General features: G+C 45.1%; 1 protein-coding gene across 1 annotated transcript in view; it reads right to left on the bottom strand.

Annotated features, from left to right (window-relative positions):
- Positions 1–593: 593 nt before the first annotated feature.
- LRIG2 (leucine rich repeats and immunoglobulin like domains 2) overlaps positions 594–16,807 on the bottom strand; it is a 140,660-nt gene continuing 124,446 nt past the window's right edge. Inside the window, exons 14-19 of the mRNA XM_075335592.1 lie at positions 13,837–14,118; positions 11,617–12,066; positions 10,608–10,757; positions 8,017–8,166; positions 6,788–7,033; positions 594–3,697 (exon numbers count right to left, since the gene is read on the bottom strand). Of these exons, the coding sequence (XP_075191707.1) occupies positions 3,462–3,697; positions 6,788–7,033; positions 8,017–8,166; positions 10,608–10,757; positions 11,617–12,066; positions 13,837–14,118 (1,514 nt within the window). The 3' untranslated portion in view covers positions 594–3,461. The remainder of the gene's footprint in view (positions 3,698–6,787; positions 7,034–8,016; positions 8,167–10,607; positions 10,758–11,616; positions 12,067–13,836; positions 14,119–16,807) is intronic.

The raw sequence follows: 16,807 nt of genomic DNA, 5'->3' as shown, positions 1-16,807 counted from the left end.
CCTGGAAGTGTGCCTGCTTCAGCTAAGCTGAATGAGGCCATGGCACAAGCGCCGTAGCGCTGATGTCCCCCGGCGCACTACAACACCCAGCATGCTGCGGTGTGAGCGCCTGCACGGGGACACAGAGTACCTTGAGGATGCAGGGCCATGTCCCTGATGTACTCCGCTCCATCCAGCATCTTCTCCAGGGGCTGTAGATGGAGCCCGGTCTCAGTGCCTGGAGACCAGCAAATCCCACTTCACCCAGGGCCCTGTAAAAAGGGATGGGGAAGGAATCAGCATGTGGGCTCCTGCCGCCGTACCCGCAATGGGTACCTCAACCTTACAAACACCTCCGACATACAGTGGGGTGAGAAGGGAGCATGCTGGGAGCCCTGTTTATGGGCCCTCTTTTCTTCCATCCGACATAGTCAGCAGCTGCTGCTGACTAAAAACAATGGAGCTATGCGTGCGTGTCTGACCTCCTTGCGCACAAAGCTAAAACTGAGGAATCTGTACTCCTACGGGAGGGTGTATAGCCAGAAGGGGAGGGGCCTTACACTTTTAAGTGTAGTTCTTTGTGCGGCCTCCAGAGGGCAGTAGCTATACACCCACTGTCTGGGTCTCCCAATTAGGAGCGAAAAAGAAATAAAATGTAGTGATCAAGGTGTAATTAGTAATAATGCGGAGTATGATATTGGCAATCAGCCTCTTCACAGCTACATTGTACACAGTCACCTATGATTAAGGACCTGTTTTTACTTGTTGTTCGAAACGTGTAAGGTGCCCTTATGTGCGTTCTCTCAAGTTTTGGATCCGTTGGATTTGTTAATATCTAATACATTTTTGATATTTTAATATACTGGATTGTGGTGCTGGGTCCACTCTTCCCTTCTTCTCAATTGTACACAGTCCAATCTGTGGACAGCACAAAATTCAGTATAACTTGTATTTTTTCATTGAAATCCCTGGTATTTGTGTGCATAGGAGTCCAGTCGGTGGTCAGACTAGTGATTGACAGTTATCTCTGCGTACACTGTCATACAGGGAAAACCATCAATCACTGACTCAGACTGCCCACTGGACTTGTAGGAACAAATACAAGCAATTTTAATTAAATAAAATGCAAAGCCTAAACTTTACCCAGAAAAATGCATCAATGATTAGTTCCTGAACATTCCAGACTGTATGGGTCAGTCTATTATACACCGTCAGATCAGTCCAAGAAGCAAATTCATCAAAGCAATTTGAAAAGTTGCAAAATGTTGGCACAACTCTGAGTTGAGCAAAAAGGTAGTGACACTTATTGTTTTCATGTTAGTTTTTCCTAGCTAAGAGAAATTGGGTGGAGCTGGACAGGACATTGGCGTGACACCAAAGAGCTGCAAATTCAGGACGAGCTGTGGCGTAGCTTACACCAGAAAGCTAACTACAGTAAGGCACGGAAGTTAGATTTTTAGCGTGGCCCATGGAGGTGCATGCCCCCCATCTAATCCGCTTGATTCATTAAGAGGTGTGGGCCTCTTAATGAATCAGGAGCGCCGGATTCCCACATGTCACCTCATTAAGATCGACTAGACATCACTAGTCTTGATGAATCGGGTTTAAAGTATATTCAAAGCGGCAAACCACTCTCTGCCCAATTAGCTTGACGGAGATGCTCTTTTCACTGTTCTCCTGTCTGCTGCTGAATTCTTGCACATGCTCAGTAGAGGCTGCATTCTGCAGAGCATTCTTTTACAGAAACGCCAGTTTCCCAGCAGCACCTCTCTCATGTAATAACAGTTTCCACTACAATCTGCTGCAAGAAAGGAGTTCCCCAAAGGTAATGCCACATTTACACATCCCTGTCCCAGGAGCAAGGATGTGTGATATACAAGTTCGGGACATATACGAGGGTTTCAGGTTCAGGTCAGGCGTCCTAAAGACAGAAACAAGGAAAAAATAGATGTCCGCTCACCTATAGCTGAAGGGGGAACCACTGTCCTGAAGACAGTGTGTGTATCACGCTCAATACTCGGACCGTGAGTGCGGCAGAACTCTGCATAGCGATAGATAAAACATGTTTGATCTGCCCACCTTAAGGAAGGTCAAACAAGGTACTGGGGATAGCACGAGCCAACGAGCTCAGTGATTGCAGCAGTGACGTCACCACTGCAGCCAATCGACACACCGAGACCTGTGCAGCCGAAGGGTGCTGGATCCAGGGAAGGTTGAGTACCTGTTCTGTGGTTTTACATATTTTACAAAGTTTGGGCTCCATTTCAAGTGGGAAACCTCTTTAAAAAAAATATAGCACCTATGATTACATTTAATCTATAAAAGGAACAAGTGAATGAAAAGTGCTTAAATAAAAGAAAAAAGGTCCCAAAGCAACAGTTTACCTGTTAAACTGCCTATTTGTCTGTAATGGAGAAACATTGGCGGAAAGCATCATTTTAGGGATGTGGAATCGGAATAGTCTGCTTGTGTAATAAATTATAGCTATACACATCTGTATATTTGGCTGATTGCACAGCAGAATATGCCCTTCAACATTCAGAACCAAAAAAACCTACAAGTGACAAAAAAACAGCTTGCAGAAAAGACAGGACGGGGGCATCAAAGTACATTCATTCACAAAGAAATTCTCTCTATTTTGCATATGGTCTGTGCGGTGTGATGTAACTAAATAATGGACGCTCGGATGGTTGAGATAGGAGGATGCGTTTATCAATATGGGGACATAATAGAAGCACAATTTCTCCCTATCTGCACTGGCCATCTCTAACGACATTACTCATTAATGCAAACCCTGGCCTCGTGGCTACAGAATAATACACTACTTTGATCCTCTATATGGAGGTGCATCTTTTACGTCATAATCCAATATATTGATTGGCTGCTATGATCTTTACAAGCTTCCATAAAGCCCCATCTCCTACACCCAGAATAATTAACTTTATGGATGGTCTAAATATAGGGGCCATAGCAAGTTTGGCTTGGAAGGTCTCCATTTGCTCACGCTCCACGTTGACATTCTTAGATGGAATTTTTCCTAAGGAATTTCTGATAATCATAGTATGTGTGTGTACCCCGTGTATGTGACGATTTCTCAGTCACGCTGTAAGGGTGCATGCTTCCATCAATGAATAGTCACAAAACATTTGCAAACATAATAAAAAGGGTCCACCTGCAATTTTAAGAACAGAACGTGAAAACTGTCTTTGCTCTTTAGTTTCTGCGAATGTTAGGGTACCACAGCATCATCCTTTTCACAGAGGTTTGTGTCAGTCCAGCACTTCCTGGAGCAAAACGTACAAGTGCTCAAATAATGACCGGTCCAAGCTACACAGCGTGATCCAGCTGCCGTCTGACACAGCATACTTGCATTGGTCCACATGATGCCCTTGTAAACAAACCCATTGTAGCACTCTTTGGCCATTAATTCAATTCTGAGGTAGTCAATACAAAAGTCAGCTGACGTGCAGATTCCTTTGGTCTTAAGTTGTCTCCTTGTAATCTCCAATATTAAGAGTCCTCCCCAAGTCGTAGTCCTGGTCACACGATCTTGTGTAAGGCCTAGGAAGGAGGCGATCTTCTGCTCTGACTGAGGAGGCCACTTCATTTCTGAGAAGGTTTTTCTCATGGATTGGTACAGGGTGGTGGCAGAAGTGAGGATGTGCCGCTGGAAGGTTGTCATCTTTCTTTATACTCCAAGACGGGCAAGGAAATGAATCTGAAAGCAAACAATTAGTCAATGATTGAGTTTTATCAACTGGCATACAACTGTACAGAACATTACTACATGGCCATACTGATGTATACATTTCTTAAGACTTATTTCACATCAGTCACACAGTGTAATCGCCAATGGTTATTTCTTGTAAATCTTTCCCACTTACTCTAGGAGGAGCCTAAGGCGGGCTTTGCACGTTGCGACATCGGTAACAATGTGTTACCGATGCTGCAGCGATAGTCCCCGCCCCCGTCGCACGTGCGATATCTAGTGAAAGCTGCCGTAGCGATTATTATCGCTACGGCAGCTTCACACGCACATACCTGCCGTGCGACGTCCCTCTGGCCGGCGACCCACCTCCTTCCTTAGGGGGCGGGTCTGCGGCATCACAGCGACATCACACGGCAGGCGGCCAATTGAAGCGGAGGGGCGGAGATGAGCAGGATGTAAACATCCCGCCCACCTTCTTCCTTCTCATTGCAGCCGGCGGCAGGTAAGGTGATGTTCCTCGCTCCTGCGGCTTCACACACAGCGATGTGCGCTGCCGCAGGAGCGAGGAACAACATCGTACCTGTCGCTGCACCGGCATTATGGAAATGTCGGAGGCTGCAGCGATGATACAATAACGACGCTTTTGCGCTCGTCCATCGTATCAAAAAGGTTTTACACGTTACGATATCGACTGCGACGCCGGATGTGCGTCACTTTCGATTTGACCCCATCGACATCGCACGTGCAATATCGCAACGTGCAAAGCCGCCCTAAAGGGAATCAGTCAGTCATGTAATCTGACAGCAGCATAATGAAGGGGCAGAGAGCCTGATTCCAGTGATGTGTCACTTACTGGTTTGTAGGTTGTTCTTTAAATAAATATTTTAATCAGCTGGAGATTATTACTACAAGACTAGTTGTATCGTACGCAGAGTTGAGTGAGTACCTAACTATTCGTACTCGCTATACACAGAACGAGTACTGTCTAATGCTCGCTTATTCATTCCGAATAGCATGTGCAATGTAAGTCAATGGGGAAAACCTGCAAAGTAACGAGTAACCCAAATGCCGTACTATTCGTGCGAGTAGCAAATAGTGCGGCATTCGGTTTACTCGATACTTTGTGAGGTTTTTTTTTCCCCCATTGACTTGTATTGCACATGCTATTCGGAATGAATACGCGAGTATTAGACACTACTCGTTATGAGTCGCGAGTACGAATAGTTAGGCACTCACTCAACTCTAATTATACCATGTGATCAATGTAACCTCGCCCCCACCACTCTGCCAATCAGTGGTGTGGGCGGGGATATAGCACTCCGCATTTAGGCTAGTTTCACACTTGCGTTCAGCGGAGTCCGTCACTATGGAGAATAGCGCAGTCCGTTAACGCACTGCGCTATTCTCCATAGACTTGTATGGACAACGCACTGTAACGCAAGTGTCTGCGTTGCATCCGCTGGACGACGCAGCGTCGTTATTTTGACGCTGCGTCGGGCGGAAGGAACGCAGCATGTAACGTTTTTTTGAGCAGTGGAATCCTCTGGATTCCACTGCGCATGCTCTCTCTGGCTCCCTCCACCCGTAACCAGGGTACACATCGGGTAACCAAGGAACCCTGGTTACGTGTGCCGGGAGCTCGACACTTCGCCGCTCGGCTCCGCCCCCTCCCGCACTCCGTATGTATACACACAATCGCGCGCGCGCACACACACACACACACACACACACACACACACACACACACACACACAATCGCGCGCGCACACACACACACACTCACCTATCCCCCAGCGATGCAGTCCCCGCGGCACTGACGTCCTCACCATGGCCCCGCTCGGCTCCACCTACTTCGCACACCGCCCCCCGCACACATCGTCGGCGATCACCCAGCGGCCGGCTACTTCGAGTGATCAGCTGATCACCCGGAGGCCGGCTACGGGGAGTGATCAGCTGATCACCAGGCGGATTGCGATATTTTGTACGATCCGTAGCATTGCGTTGTGCCACTATATGCAACGCATCCGTTGCATGCGTCACACAACGCAATGCTACGGATCCCGTCCAACGCAGGTGTGAAACTAGCCCTAGAGAACTAGATCTGCAGAAGATAAAACCATGATTTTATCAAAACTGCAGCAAGTAGCCTAGTAAGTGCCACATTGCTGGAATCAGGGTCTCTTCCCATCTTCCCATACATTGTGCTGCTCTCAGATTAAATAGCATAATTCTGGTGACAGATTCCTTTTTAAAAAAGAAAAAAAAAAAAAAAAAAGATATGGTGGCCAGTTTTTGCTCTCATTTCATTCATGCTGCTTCCCGGAGAATTACTGGTGTAACAGAAAAAAAAAAAACAAAAAACAAAAACAAAACCGCCGTACAGTTCAATCAGAAAATCTGGTGAGCAATGGCAACCTCCACTAGATAGACCACAAAAATTAGCAGTAAACAAAATGTCCCGTATTGCTAGAATAAAAAAAAAAAAAATAAAAAAAAAATAAACCGCACACTCATGGGGACAGTGGGAATAATATAAGAACAAATATATGAAGTAGGAAAAAGAAAAAAAATGGACTTGACCTAGTTGTTCCACTAATGACATATATCCACAGGATAGCTGATCATCATCTAAACACCGAGGCCCCCCTGAAATGCTAAAGCGGGGGGTCCTACTCCAGTCAGGGACTAAAAAAGCCGCATGTACAGGTAATGTTGCTCTATTCCTCTATATTTGGCAACATCCAAAGAAACTCGCATAAGCCGCAAATTCATTTTTGCCTGCTTTTTTTTTTTTAACCCATTGGCACAAAATGTAAATTTTGTTTTTTAGATTCCACCAACCCCTAAAGCAATCTGTAAAACCTCACAATGACAAGGATACTTCTGATATTTATTAGCTCATTTTCATCCACTTTGTGAGTAATGGTCCTTTGGAGACACGGAGCAATTAGGGATACACAGCTGTAGCTGTCATATCAGCAGAATATAGTGCCGTTGTATTAAAGGAGAGCGAGGATGTGGAAAAATGATCTGTCATCCCAGAAAATAATAAAAAGAATGACATTTACAAGCCCAGATGTGGGGAGTTTAGTTGCTTACCACAGCTGGGTTTTGCACAGTCCTTGTCGTAGCTGGAGAGGAATGCAGACATGTCAGCAGCAGATGTGGTCATGTCATGTGAATGATTAGGAAATATGTCCTTAGGAATGGGGGCAATAAGGTTAGACAGGGCGTGATCCATAGGGTCCTCCTCTGTAATGTATGTATATGGACAGAATTCCCTGGTCCTTGAGTAGATGTTAGCATTGTCGTAACAATCAGAACAGATCATAAGCTGGCCGCCACCTAGAAAATCAAGAAAGCCGCATCACTTCATCATCAAGAAATCCATTTTTCAGTGTGGAGCACGAACAGCGGGGACAGGCCCCATGCTGCTACTACACAGATTACAGAGCAGTCAGGTTTTCCATTTTGGTTGCACATAAACAGAACTATGATCTCAAAGTGCATTAAAATGATTACTTACAAACCGAAAAAGAATGAATTGTTGAGAGAAAACAGACAACAAACAAGCGCAAACCGGGCGTTATTCCGTCAATGTTTTTAGGTTTGCAGCACTGGTCACACCTGGCAAGGATGTGAGAAAGCAACGCAAGAAAGTGCCAATGTGTAGATCCAGCTGCTGCGGCTCCGCAGATTGGAGAATCCAACAAGATTAGGTGAAAGGACATGCAGATATGCTGTGCAGATAGTAATATCCACATACAGACATCCAGAGTGGTATAGCAGAAGTCCGGTTTATTCTCAGGGTGTTTCAATGTCAATATGAAGACTTCATCAAAAAAAAACACAGAAGTGTTTCAGTCTAATATAACTTCATCAGGAGTCCTCTTCTGTGGCTCCTGATGAAGACCTCATATTGGACTTTGAAATGCGTTGAGAATAAGCTGCACTTCTAGCTAAATCACTCCGGATTCTTTGGATGTTTTATTTGATTATCAGCAATGCAGCACACCCACATCTCCTTTCACCTGCAGATTGAATTGTAACATACTGCAATACAGTATATCCTGACTGATCTGCCTCTGTAGCGCACGGCCTGCAGCAATGATGTGATCTAGAACAATGCCTCGTCACTTGTGTGGCATCGATTCTTCCACGGTGATGGAAAACATGTTGCATTCTAGGTTGTCAGTGTGCAGAAAGTAAGTGCCAGGAACCAAGTTAAGGCCATTTTGAATAAACTATAATTACTGTCAGCAACTCATTTACCTATATCCACAGAGAAGTATTTACAATTAGAAGTGCACAACACTCGCTTTTCTTACCTGGAATGGGAAGGCTGTCCCTCCTGTCTACAGAATGTAAGCCATTGCCACGACCATATAATTGCTGTATTCTACCATTCTGCAGATTGGATGCATACTGCGCATTTAGGATTTCTGCATCTGCCTCACTGCCGGTATCAACGTACAAACCTTATGGAAAAGAACAGTAGTTTAAGTGTTAAATACATTTCATACAACCATTGTAAGCTTAACCACCAGACCTGAGGGAAGTTAGTGAGGGTATGTCCAGGCTGTGATTATGCCCATTGTAAGGCACAGTGACCATTGTTAGGGCGAACGCAGAGCCATCCATCCACTACATGGACCCATTATAAAAGGAAACATACACTGCAGGATATACCGTTTTTTTTTCGGATTATAAAACGCAAAAATATGGGAGGAAAATGAGAGATATATATCTTAAAATCCAAATATAGCTTACCAAGAAATGAATTGGTGGGTGGCTGTCTGTGCGCGGTCTGCCAAGTGCATGTCAGCGGGCGTCTGGGTGCCCCAGTAGCCGGGTGCCTGCTGGCTGCCACTCTGTGCGGACGGGTGGCTGTGTAGAGAGTGTCCTAGTCTGTCCGCGGTGCCCAGCCTCAAATGATGGTGCCGGGAGTCAGCGCATGCACAGATGGAGCTCTTGGATGAGAGCTCCATCTGCGCATGCACCACTCCGGGCGCCATTTCTTTGAAGCCCGGACCGCAGACAGACTGGGACACTCGCCGCACCGGCCTGCTCCACCACACAACCACCGCAGCTTCCGCTGCCACCAATGACCCACCGCTGCTGCCAGCACAGCCTCTGCCTCCTGTGACCCTGCTCTACCACCACTGCCCCCCTCCGGTAACACAACACCGGAGTATAAGAATATAAGACTGACACCTTTTTTTTTTTGTTTTTAACTTTTTCGATGTGTCTTACATTTCTTAGAAGTGGCAATCTGTTTAGGAAAGTGCAGTCTGATGTGCTTTTCTATACAGGTAAATGGTATGCTGATGATTCTTGGCTATTTGTAGGCCAAAAGAACACGCTTTTGGGCCTCTGTTTGATGACTTGTCATCTATAGCTATGTTTAACCCTTCTTGACGTGGCCAATCTAAAGTTTTTGCATTTTCGCTGTTTTACTCCACTTCTTACCAGAGCCAAATATTTTTATTTTTCTGTACACAGATGTATGAGGAGTCCCTTTTTTGTGGGAACGAGATGTACTTTTGAATGGTATCATTCATTTTACCACACAAAATTTAAAAGTATGGTGAAAGTGTGAGTAAAGGCCCCGTTACGCGCTACGATATATCTAACGATAGGTCGTCGGGGTCACGTCGTTAGTAACGCACATCCGGCATCTTTTGACATATCGTAGCGTGTGACAGCTACGAGCGTTGCTCGTTGACACGTCGCTCATTTTAAAAAAAACAAAAAAAAAACAAAAAAAAAAAAACGATTGTCCTTCTGTGCGCCGGTTGTTCACTGTTTCCGAGGCAGCACACATCGCTCCATGCGAGACCCCGGGAACGATGTGCTGCAGCTTACCTGCGGCCGCCGACTATGCGGAAGGAAGGAGGTGGGCGGGTTGTTAAGTTCCGCTCATCTCCGACCCTCCGCGTCTATTGGGCGGCCGCTGTGTGACGTTGCTGTGACGCCGAACGTTCCTCCCCCTTCAGGAAGAGTATGTTTGCCGCCCACAGCGAGGTCGTTTGGGAGGTAAGTACGTGTGATGGGGGTAAACGACTTTGTGTGCCACGGGTAACAAATTACCTGTAACGCACAAACGATGGGGGCGGGTGTGATCGCACATGCGATCGCACGATAAATCGCCGCGTGTAAAGCTGCCTTTAGATTAGGAGATTGCTTTAAGGCTGTAGTTGTTCCGGACATGGTGATTCCAATTAAACAGCATTTTTAATGGTGAATTATTTGTTATTTTTTTTTTATACGTTAATTTGCATTTTTCTCCACATTTTTTTCCAAATGTTATTGGATTTTTTTTCCTTTTTTTATTTAGTTCTTCTATATGGCACTTGATTTTTCACCAGTCTGATCACTTGTCTAATACCCTGAAATACACAATTATTGCAGGGTCTTGGACATGTCAGTTTTACACTGACATGAGGTGTGTAGGGCCCTGCCATAAGCAATAGGCCACAGGCCACAGTATCTGGCCCAGAGTTAAGCAATAATCAGCACTGTGAGATGGCAGGGAGCCGATGATGTAAGAGGAGGAGGTTATGAGCGAGCTTCATGATTGCGTTATGTATTTGCGCTGTTTGTCGAGAACTCCTTGCCTGCCGCGCAGTACTTGTACAGGAGATAGTTATGTTTTTTAAAAAAATATATATATTTTCAGAAATTGTGCCCCCCCCCATGCATTGGTAGATAGGGAAACCGCTGTCTCTATGGAAAGTTTACATGTCCAGGGACCATTCATATTTTTCTGACCAATTTCCACGTTGCCTCATTACTTAAAAGGAAACAGTAAGGATCAGAAGCATTTAGCTGCAGTTTGGTTCCTGATATATTTAACCTGACAACCATTAAGATGTGACACACAAAAAGCAAAGCTGTGGTCTGGACACCAAGTACTCACCATCTGTCCCCTTGTGAACACAGCCGCTGGCAGGAGGCATGAGCTGCTGATGGCTGCCAGCCTCGGAGTTACTATATCCTTCGGGGGGCTCAGACAGGGTTCCTTGAGAAGACAGGTAGCTGGGGATGTCTGCCGGTAGATTCAGGTCCTCTGAAGAAACAACACAAAACAGAATGTATAAAAGCTTAACCAACCACTGAGTCTCAGAAATGTGACCTGCATACAGAAAACAAATCGCCATACATTATCAAAAACTGAGAAATGGCAATCTCTCCAAAAGTGAGAAAGCCGTCATTATCTAAATTGAGTCAGTCAAATGTTTCACTTCTGGGCAATTTTAAAGTGGAAACGCTCCCACAGACTCCAGGTCTAGATAAGCATATAGTAATATAGAGAACTGTAGACCTGCAGAAAGCACAGTCCTCGCACATTGGGCTTGGAGGACGGGATAATGCCGTCTCTCCTATTTTTAGCAAACAATAAGGCCTGTGTAATCGTTCCCACCCCGTGACCTACACGAGAGGCCTCAAGGAGATCGCCTCTGCAGGTTTGCAGCTATAAACTGAACATATTAGACTAAAGAGATCCCACAAGAGCTCTGTGCACGGCACATGAAAAGGCCGAGCGCTCACATTATCGGGATCTGGATTTTGCTTTTCAAGATGGGAAGGTTTTTCTGTATTCCCAGGTCTTGTTTGGCCGCACGCTTTGTGGTTAGCTGTACAATTCAATTCATCAGCATCAGCTTTTCAGTGTACATAATTTATAGGGAATAAAGCAGCCAAGACATGAAGGTCACAAAGAGGTCACTTTTTTTTGTCATTTTCGTTATGTTTCTGGGGAGGATAAGATGTAAGCCAGGCAGACAACAGTCGTTTGTGAGCATGCAAATGTATGCAAAAATGGTGTATTCTGGTGCCGTTCCTGGCCTGAAAATGACAAAGCAAACTAGAGCCTGCTCCTGTGAAATATGATTGTGGGCATAGCCATGATAGAGCCGAACACTTACCAGTATTGGTTATGCTGTAGTCTTCACTTTTCCTTCTCATATGATATATAACAATCACCCAGACCAGTGACGTGCCCACAACACAGCAGACAACCACAATAATGACGATCCCAACTGTAGTCCACCCATCTTCTTCATAGCCAATGATGGTTTGTGAGGAGTCGCAGTTAGGTGATGACAAGACATATAAGTTGATATGACCCCGCTCAGTTCCAAGGGTATTAGACATGCTGCATGTGTATTTCCCAGCATCCTCTGGGCCAGCATCAACAATAATAAGCAGCTGATTTGCAGCAGCAAAAAAATGGCGCTCTGTTACCATCAGGGGCCCATCATCTTTGGTCCAGTTCAGGCGAGGAACTGGGCTTCCTCCCGCTATACACTGCAGGACAGCAGTCTCCCCGCGAGCCACTGTTCTGTCTTCAAGTGGTCTAATAAAAGAGGGAGTTTCTGAAAGAAGAAACACATTGCATAAGTATAACCAGCAACAATTAAATGGATTGTCCAGAATTTCGATATTTATTATCCATCTTAACTCTTTACTCTTAACTATGTAGGGTAGTGTGTAAGTGTGTTAATATAATGATCTACTGAGCTCTTCTCTGGTATCCAGTGCCGTTCCGATCCTCTTCAGAGTCACATGATTATAATTGAGGTCTTCTGGGTGACACCACGCTCTTTTTTACAATATCAGTCTATACAGCCTGGTTCTGACACTTCAGAGACTTGCACTGAAAGAGTAACTACTTGGTGTCACAGAGCGAAGTGTGACCCAGAGTGTCTGAAGAGCGGTGATGTCACTCAGGAGCCGAGCTGGACACCTACTGCAGAAGGCACTTACACTGCAGTACATACATATATACACAGGCTTCTGTAAGGTAGCTCATCAATATCAGATGGGTGGAGGTTTAACTGCCAGCACTACCACTGACCAGCTGTTAGCATGTCTTGGGATGGCCGGATGTACAATAGCCACAGATCAATACTGTGCAGTGACCAATCTGATATCCTGCAGTTCAGTTTTCATTCCCTTACAGACCATCTGAGCTGTAGCACCCGAGGACTATTACACATGGTACAGAGCTGTACATTTCCAACTCAACAAACTGTACATCGCCAGACCTGCTAATAGCTCATTGGTGGAGGTGCGGAGTATCAAACAATCACCAATCTGGTATTGATGACTAATCTGGAAGATTGGCCATGAATACTAGAGTTGTGAACAATCCCTTTAAAGCTTTGCAACTAAGGGTTCAGGAGGGTTTTCTATAATAAAAAAAAATAAAGAAAAAGAAATAAACAACAAACATGAGAAGGCATGCCTTTAAATACCACAACATTACATCTGAAAACTATACAACATGAACAAGTTGCATCAGCGGATATGGGGTTAATCTGCAGGTTAATAACATTCTAAAGCTGTATGGCCGCTGAACTGAAATCCTGGCTACCGGGAGAAAATTAACGTATTCCTTACAAGTCTGCGGCTTTCAGTCATAGAGGTGAGGTCGGCACAGATATAGTCACTGATCACACACATTGCGTTACGGCTGTAACAATGCCCCAACACTGACTGCCAGCTGGCTCTGTGCTGATTGTACTACTAAGCGCCTGCCAGTCATTGCCGGTGCTACAGTCACGGCTCACAATGTACTGAGTGGTAACTGAAACTCCACATCTATGACTGAAAGCCAGATGCTGTCGGCAGGAATAATGTTCACATTCTCTTGATAGGCACTTTCATTGTGGCAGCCACACAGCTTTAGAACGCTATTAACCTGAATATTAACCTTTATGCAAATTAATAGCGTTTGGGTTTAGAGATATGACAGGTTCCCTTTAAATTACATAAGAGAAATGCCGTAGTGTACACTACAGTGACTGCAGACAGCCCAGAACACGGTCATCATCATATCCATATATAATGTACAAAGTAGTGCTGGTCGTGTGCAGCAACTTCCCAATTCAGCAGCACAAGAGTCAGACAACACCAGCGCAGTGGCCTCCGGCTGATAAAACAGTGCAGATTTTTCAATATGGATTAAGGAACGACCTTGTTTAAGGTTTAATTAAAATGCTAGGTTTGAGATTCACTTTTGATGGATTTAGAAGAGTAAAAATGTTAATTGTGTCTCCCATTGAATTCTATGCCTATGTCATCTGAAAGTCAGCAAAACCAAATTTGCTTTCCCATGTCTAACAAAAACGCATTTTACTTACCTAATACAGTCAGTGAGACATTGGTAGATATGCTGCCTGCCGCATTTTGAGCTGTGCAGCTATAGAGCCCCATATCTTCAATTTTGACATTAACGATGAACAGGACTTCATCCTCCGGCATAACATGCATGCGGCGCTCTCGGGCAGCAGGGAAGTCTGTTCCACCATCCTTCTGCCATGCGATCTGAGGAGGTGGGTGACCTTCTGCTGCACACTCCAAGCGTGCCATGGCACCAGTGCGGATTGTCAAGTCCATTGGAGTTTTAAGAAATGAGGGCATTTCTGTAAGAAAAAAAAAAAAGAAAATATGAGGACATAAAGAGTATATCAGTGTGGCAAAAATTATCCAAAGCCCATTACTGATCTAAAGCACTAGCCTCCTCCATTACACCTATTTTACCCAACATAAAACGGTCAGGCTGCGCTCCATAATGAGAGCTGTTACTCAGCATAAAGCAACAGAATGTGGTTGTAGACGCATGGTTACACGTGACAATGGTCTAGGGAGAGGATGGTGGGAGTTTATCCTTGTGAAAAGAGCCAAGTCAGGATAGAAATACTTATAGAGTAGACATTGTTCACAAAAGCTAGCATCTTTAAGGCTTCTTTTAGGGAAGATTCTTGAAGTCACGTGGCAAGTCTTTTTAAAGGGTCAGTAAGGACTTTTAGGATGACAACCTCATATGGCTGGCTCTATTGATTCAAGTACCCTTCCTTTTGTGGGAACAGATTCAGAAGATGTTGTACTTCATTTCTTTAGATGTCCCTTTGTTATTGATCAGTAATGCATGTAGTGTATGTATTAAAATACTTTTTAGTCACCGTCGTGTCATTTCCAGCGCTGCTCTGGTTCTCTCCTGGACCATGTAACCACAACTCTTTTTTTCTGGCTAACACTAAAGAATTAGATCCTCTAAGCCTCAGAGGTCTATTTAAACACAGACCAGCAGTGGGTCTCCTAACCTAACATTAATGAGGTTGTAAACTTGGGTTAGGAGTCCTGCGGCCTGACAGTGTTAAATGGACGTTTGAATGAGGTATTGATACAAGTCTATGAGAGCCTTTTTCTTAGACTCATACTTATATTAAGAAAGTGATTGCTGACGCAGTGTAAGACGGCAGGTCACAACTTTAGCTACGTGATGCAGGAAAGAGACCAGAGTATCAGACAGGGAGCAGTGGGCTTGCATTTAAAGCACCATTCCAGTGATGCAACAACAAGAAACGCTGGAGTGGTGTTTTAAACTTCATTAGCCCTTTACCATGTTATTTCTTCTTCAAATTCTGCATTCAACATTGAAATTGCAACAGTAAGGAAAAGTCATGGATTTACGGAAATCACAGGATCAAGAAACATGTTAGTGATGTGCAAATAGTAAAGAACTAAAAACAGTTTTCAAAATCTCTCTATTTTCGAGTATGAGCGCCACACTTGCACACCTTAACATGTTATCAATAACGTTACTAATGGTTGTCCGATGCATGTTTCACCAAGTTGAATGCATTTGGGCATGCAAATCATCAAAGAAGGGAATTTTGTTTACTTACCGTAAATTCCTTTTCTTCTAGCTCCAATTGGGAGACCCAGACAATTGGGTGTATAGCTACTGCCTCCGGAGGCCGCACAAAGTACTACACTTAAAAGTGTAAGGCCCCTCCCCTTCTGGCTATACACCCCCCCGTGGGAGCACGGGTCCCTCAGTTTTAGTGCAAAAGCAAGAAGGAGGAAAGCCAATAACTGTTTCAAAAACAAATTCAATCCGATAAACAATATCGGAGAACGTAACTTATCAACATGAACAACATGTGCACCCGAAAAACAAATACCCTAAGAAAAAACAGGGCGGGTGCTGGGTCTCCCAATTGGAGCTAGAAGAAAAGGAATTTACGGTAAGTAAACAAAATTCCCTTCTTTTTCGCTCCTAATTGGGAGACCCAGACAATTGGGACGTCCAAAAGCAGTCCCTGGGTGGGTAAAAGAATACCTCGCGATCGAGCTGTCAGACAGCCCTTTCTTACAGGTGGGCCACCGCCGCCTGCAGGACTTGTCTACCTAGGCTGGCATCCGCCGAAGCGTAGGTATGCACCTGATAATGCTTGGTAAAAGTGTGCAGACTCGACCAGGTAGCCGCCTGGCACACCTGCTGAGCCGTAGCCTGATGCCGTAATGCCCAGGACGCACCCACGGCTCTGGTAGAATGGGCCTTCAGTCCAGAAGGAGTCGGAAGCCCAGCAGAACGGTAGGCGTGAAGAATTGGTTCCTTGATCCACCGCGCAAGGGTGGATTTGGAAGCTGACCAGCGACCAGGATAAAGAGTGCATCCGAACGGCGCAGAGGCGCCGTGCGGGAAATGTAGATCCTGAGTGCTCTCACCAGGTCCAACAGATGCAAACCCTTTTCAAATTGGTGAACTGGATGCGGACACAAAGATGGTAAAGTGATATCCTGATTGAGATGAAAGGAAGATACCACCTTGGGAAGAAACTCTGGAATTGGACGCAGTACTACCTTGTCTTGGTGAAACACCAGGAAGGGAGATTTGCAAGATAACGCCGCCAGCTCTGACACTCTCCGAAGAGACGTGACCGCCACCAGAAAAGCCACTTTCTGTGAAAGCCGAGAAAAGGAAATCTCCTTCATAGGCTCGAAAGGTGGCTTCTGGAGAGCAATTAGAACCTTGTTCAGATCCCAGGGTTCCAATGGCCGCTTGTAAGGGGGAACGATATGACAAACCCCTTGCAGGAACGTGCGTACCTTAGGAAGTCGCGCCAGGCGCTTCTGAAAGAATACGGATAGCGCAGAGACTTGTCCTTTAAGGGAGCTAAGCGACAAACCTTTTTCCAACCCAGACTGCAGGAAGGAAAGAAAAATAGGCAATGCAAATGGCCAGGGAGAAACTCCCTGAGCAGAGCACCAAGATAAGAATATCTTCCACGTTCTGTGGTAGATCTTGGCGGAGGATGGTTTCCT

This window comes from Anomaloglossus baeobatrachus, chromosome 2 (assembly GCF_048569485.1).
Source record: "Anomaloglossus baeobatrachus isolate aAnoBae1 chromosome 2, aAnoBae1.hap1, whole genome shotgun sequence".
Taxonomy (NCBI): Eukaryota; Metazoa; Chordata; class Amphibia; order Anura; family Aromobatidae; genus Anomaloglossus; species Anomaloglossus baeobatrachus.
Note: the sequence above shows the minus strand (reverse complement) of the source record. Positions and strands in the feature narration are given on the sequence as shown.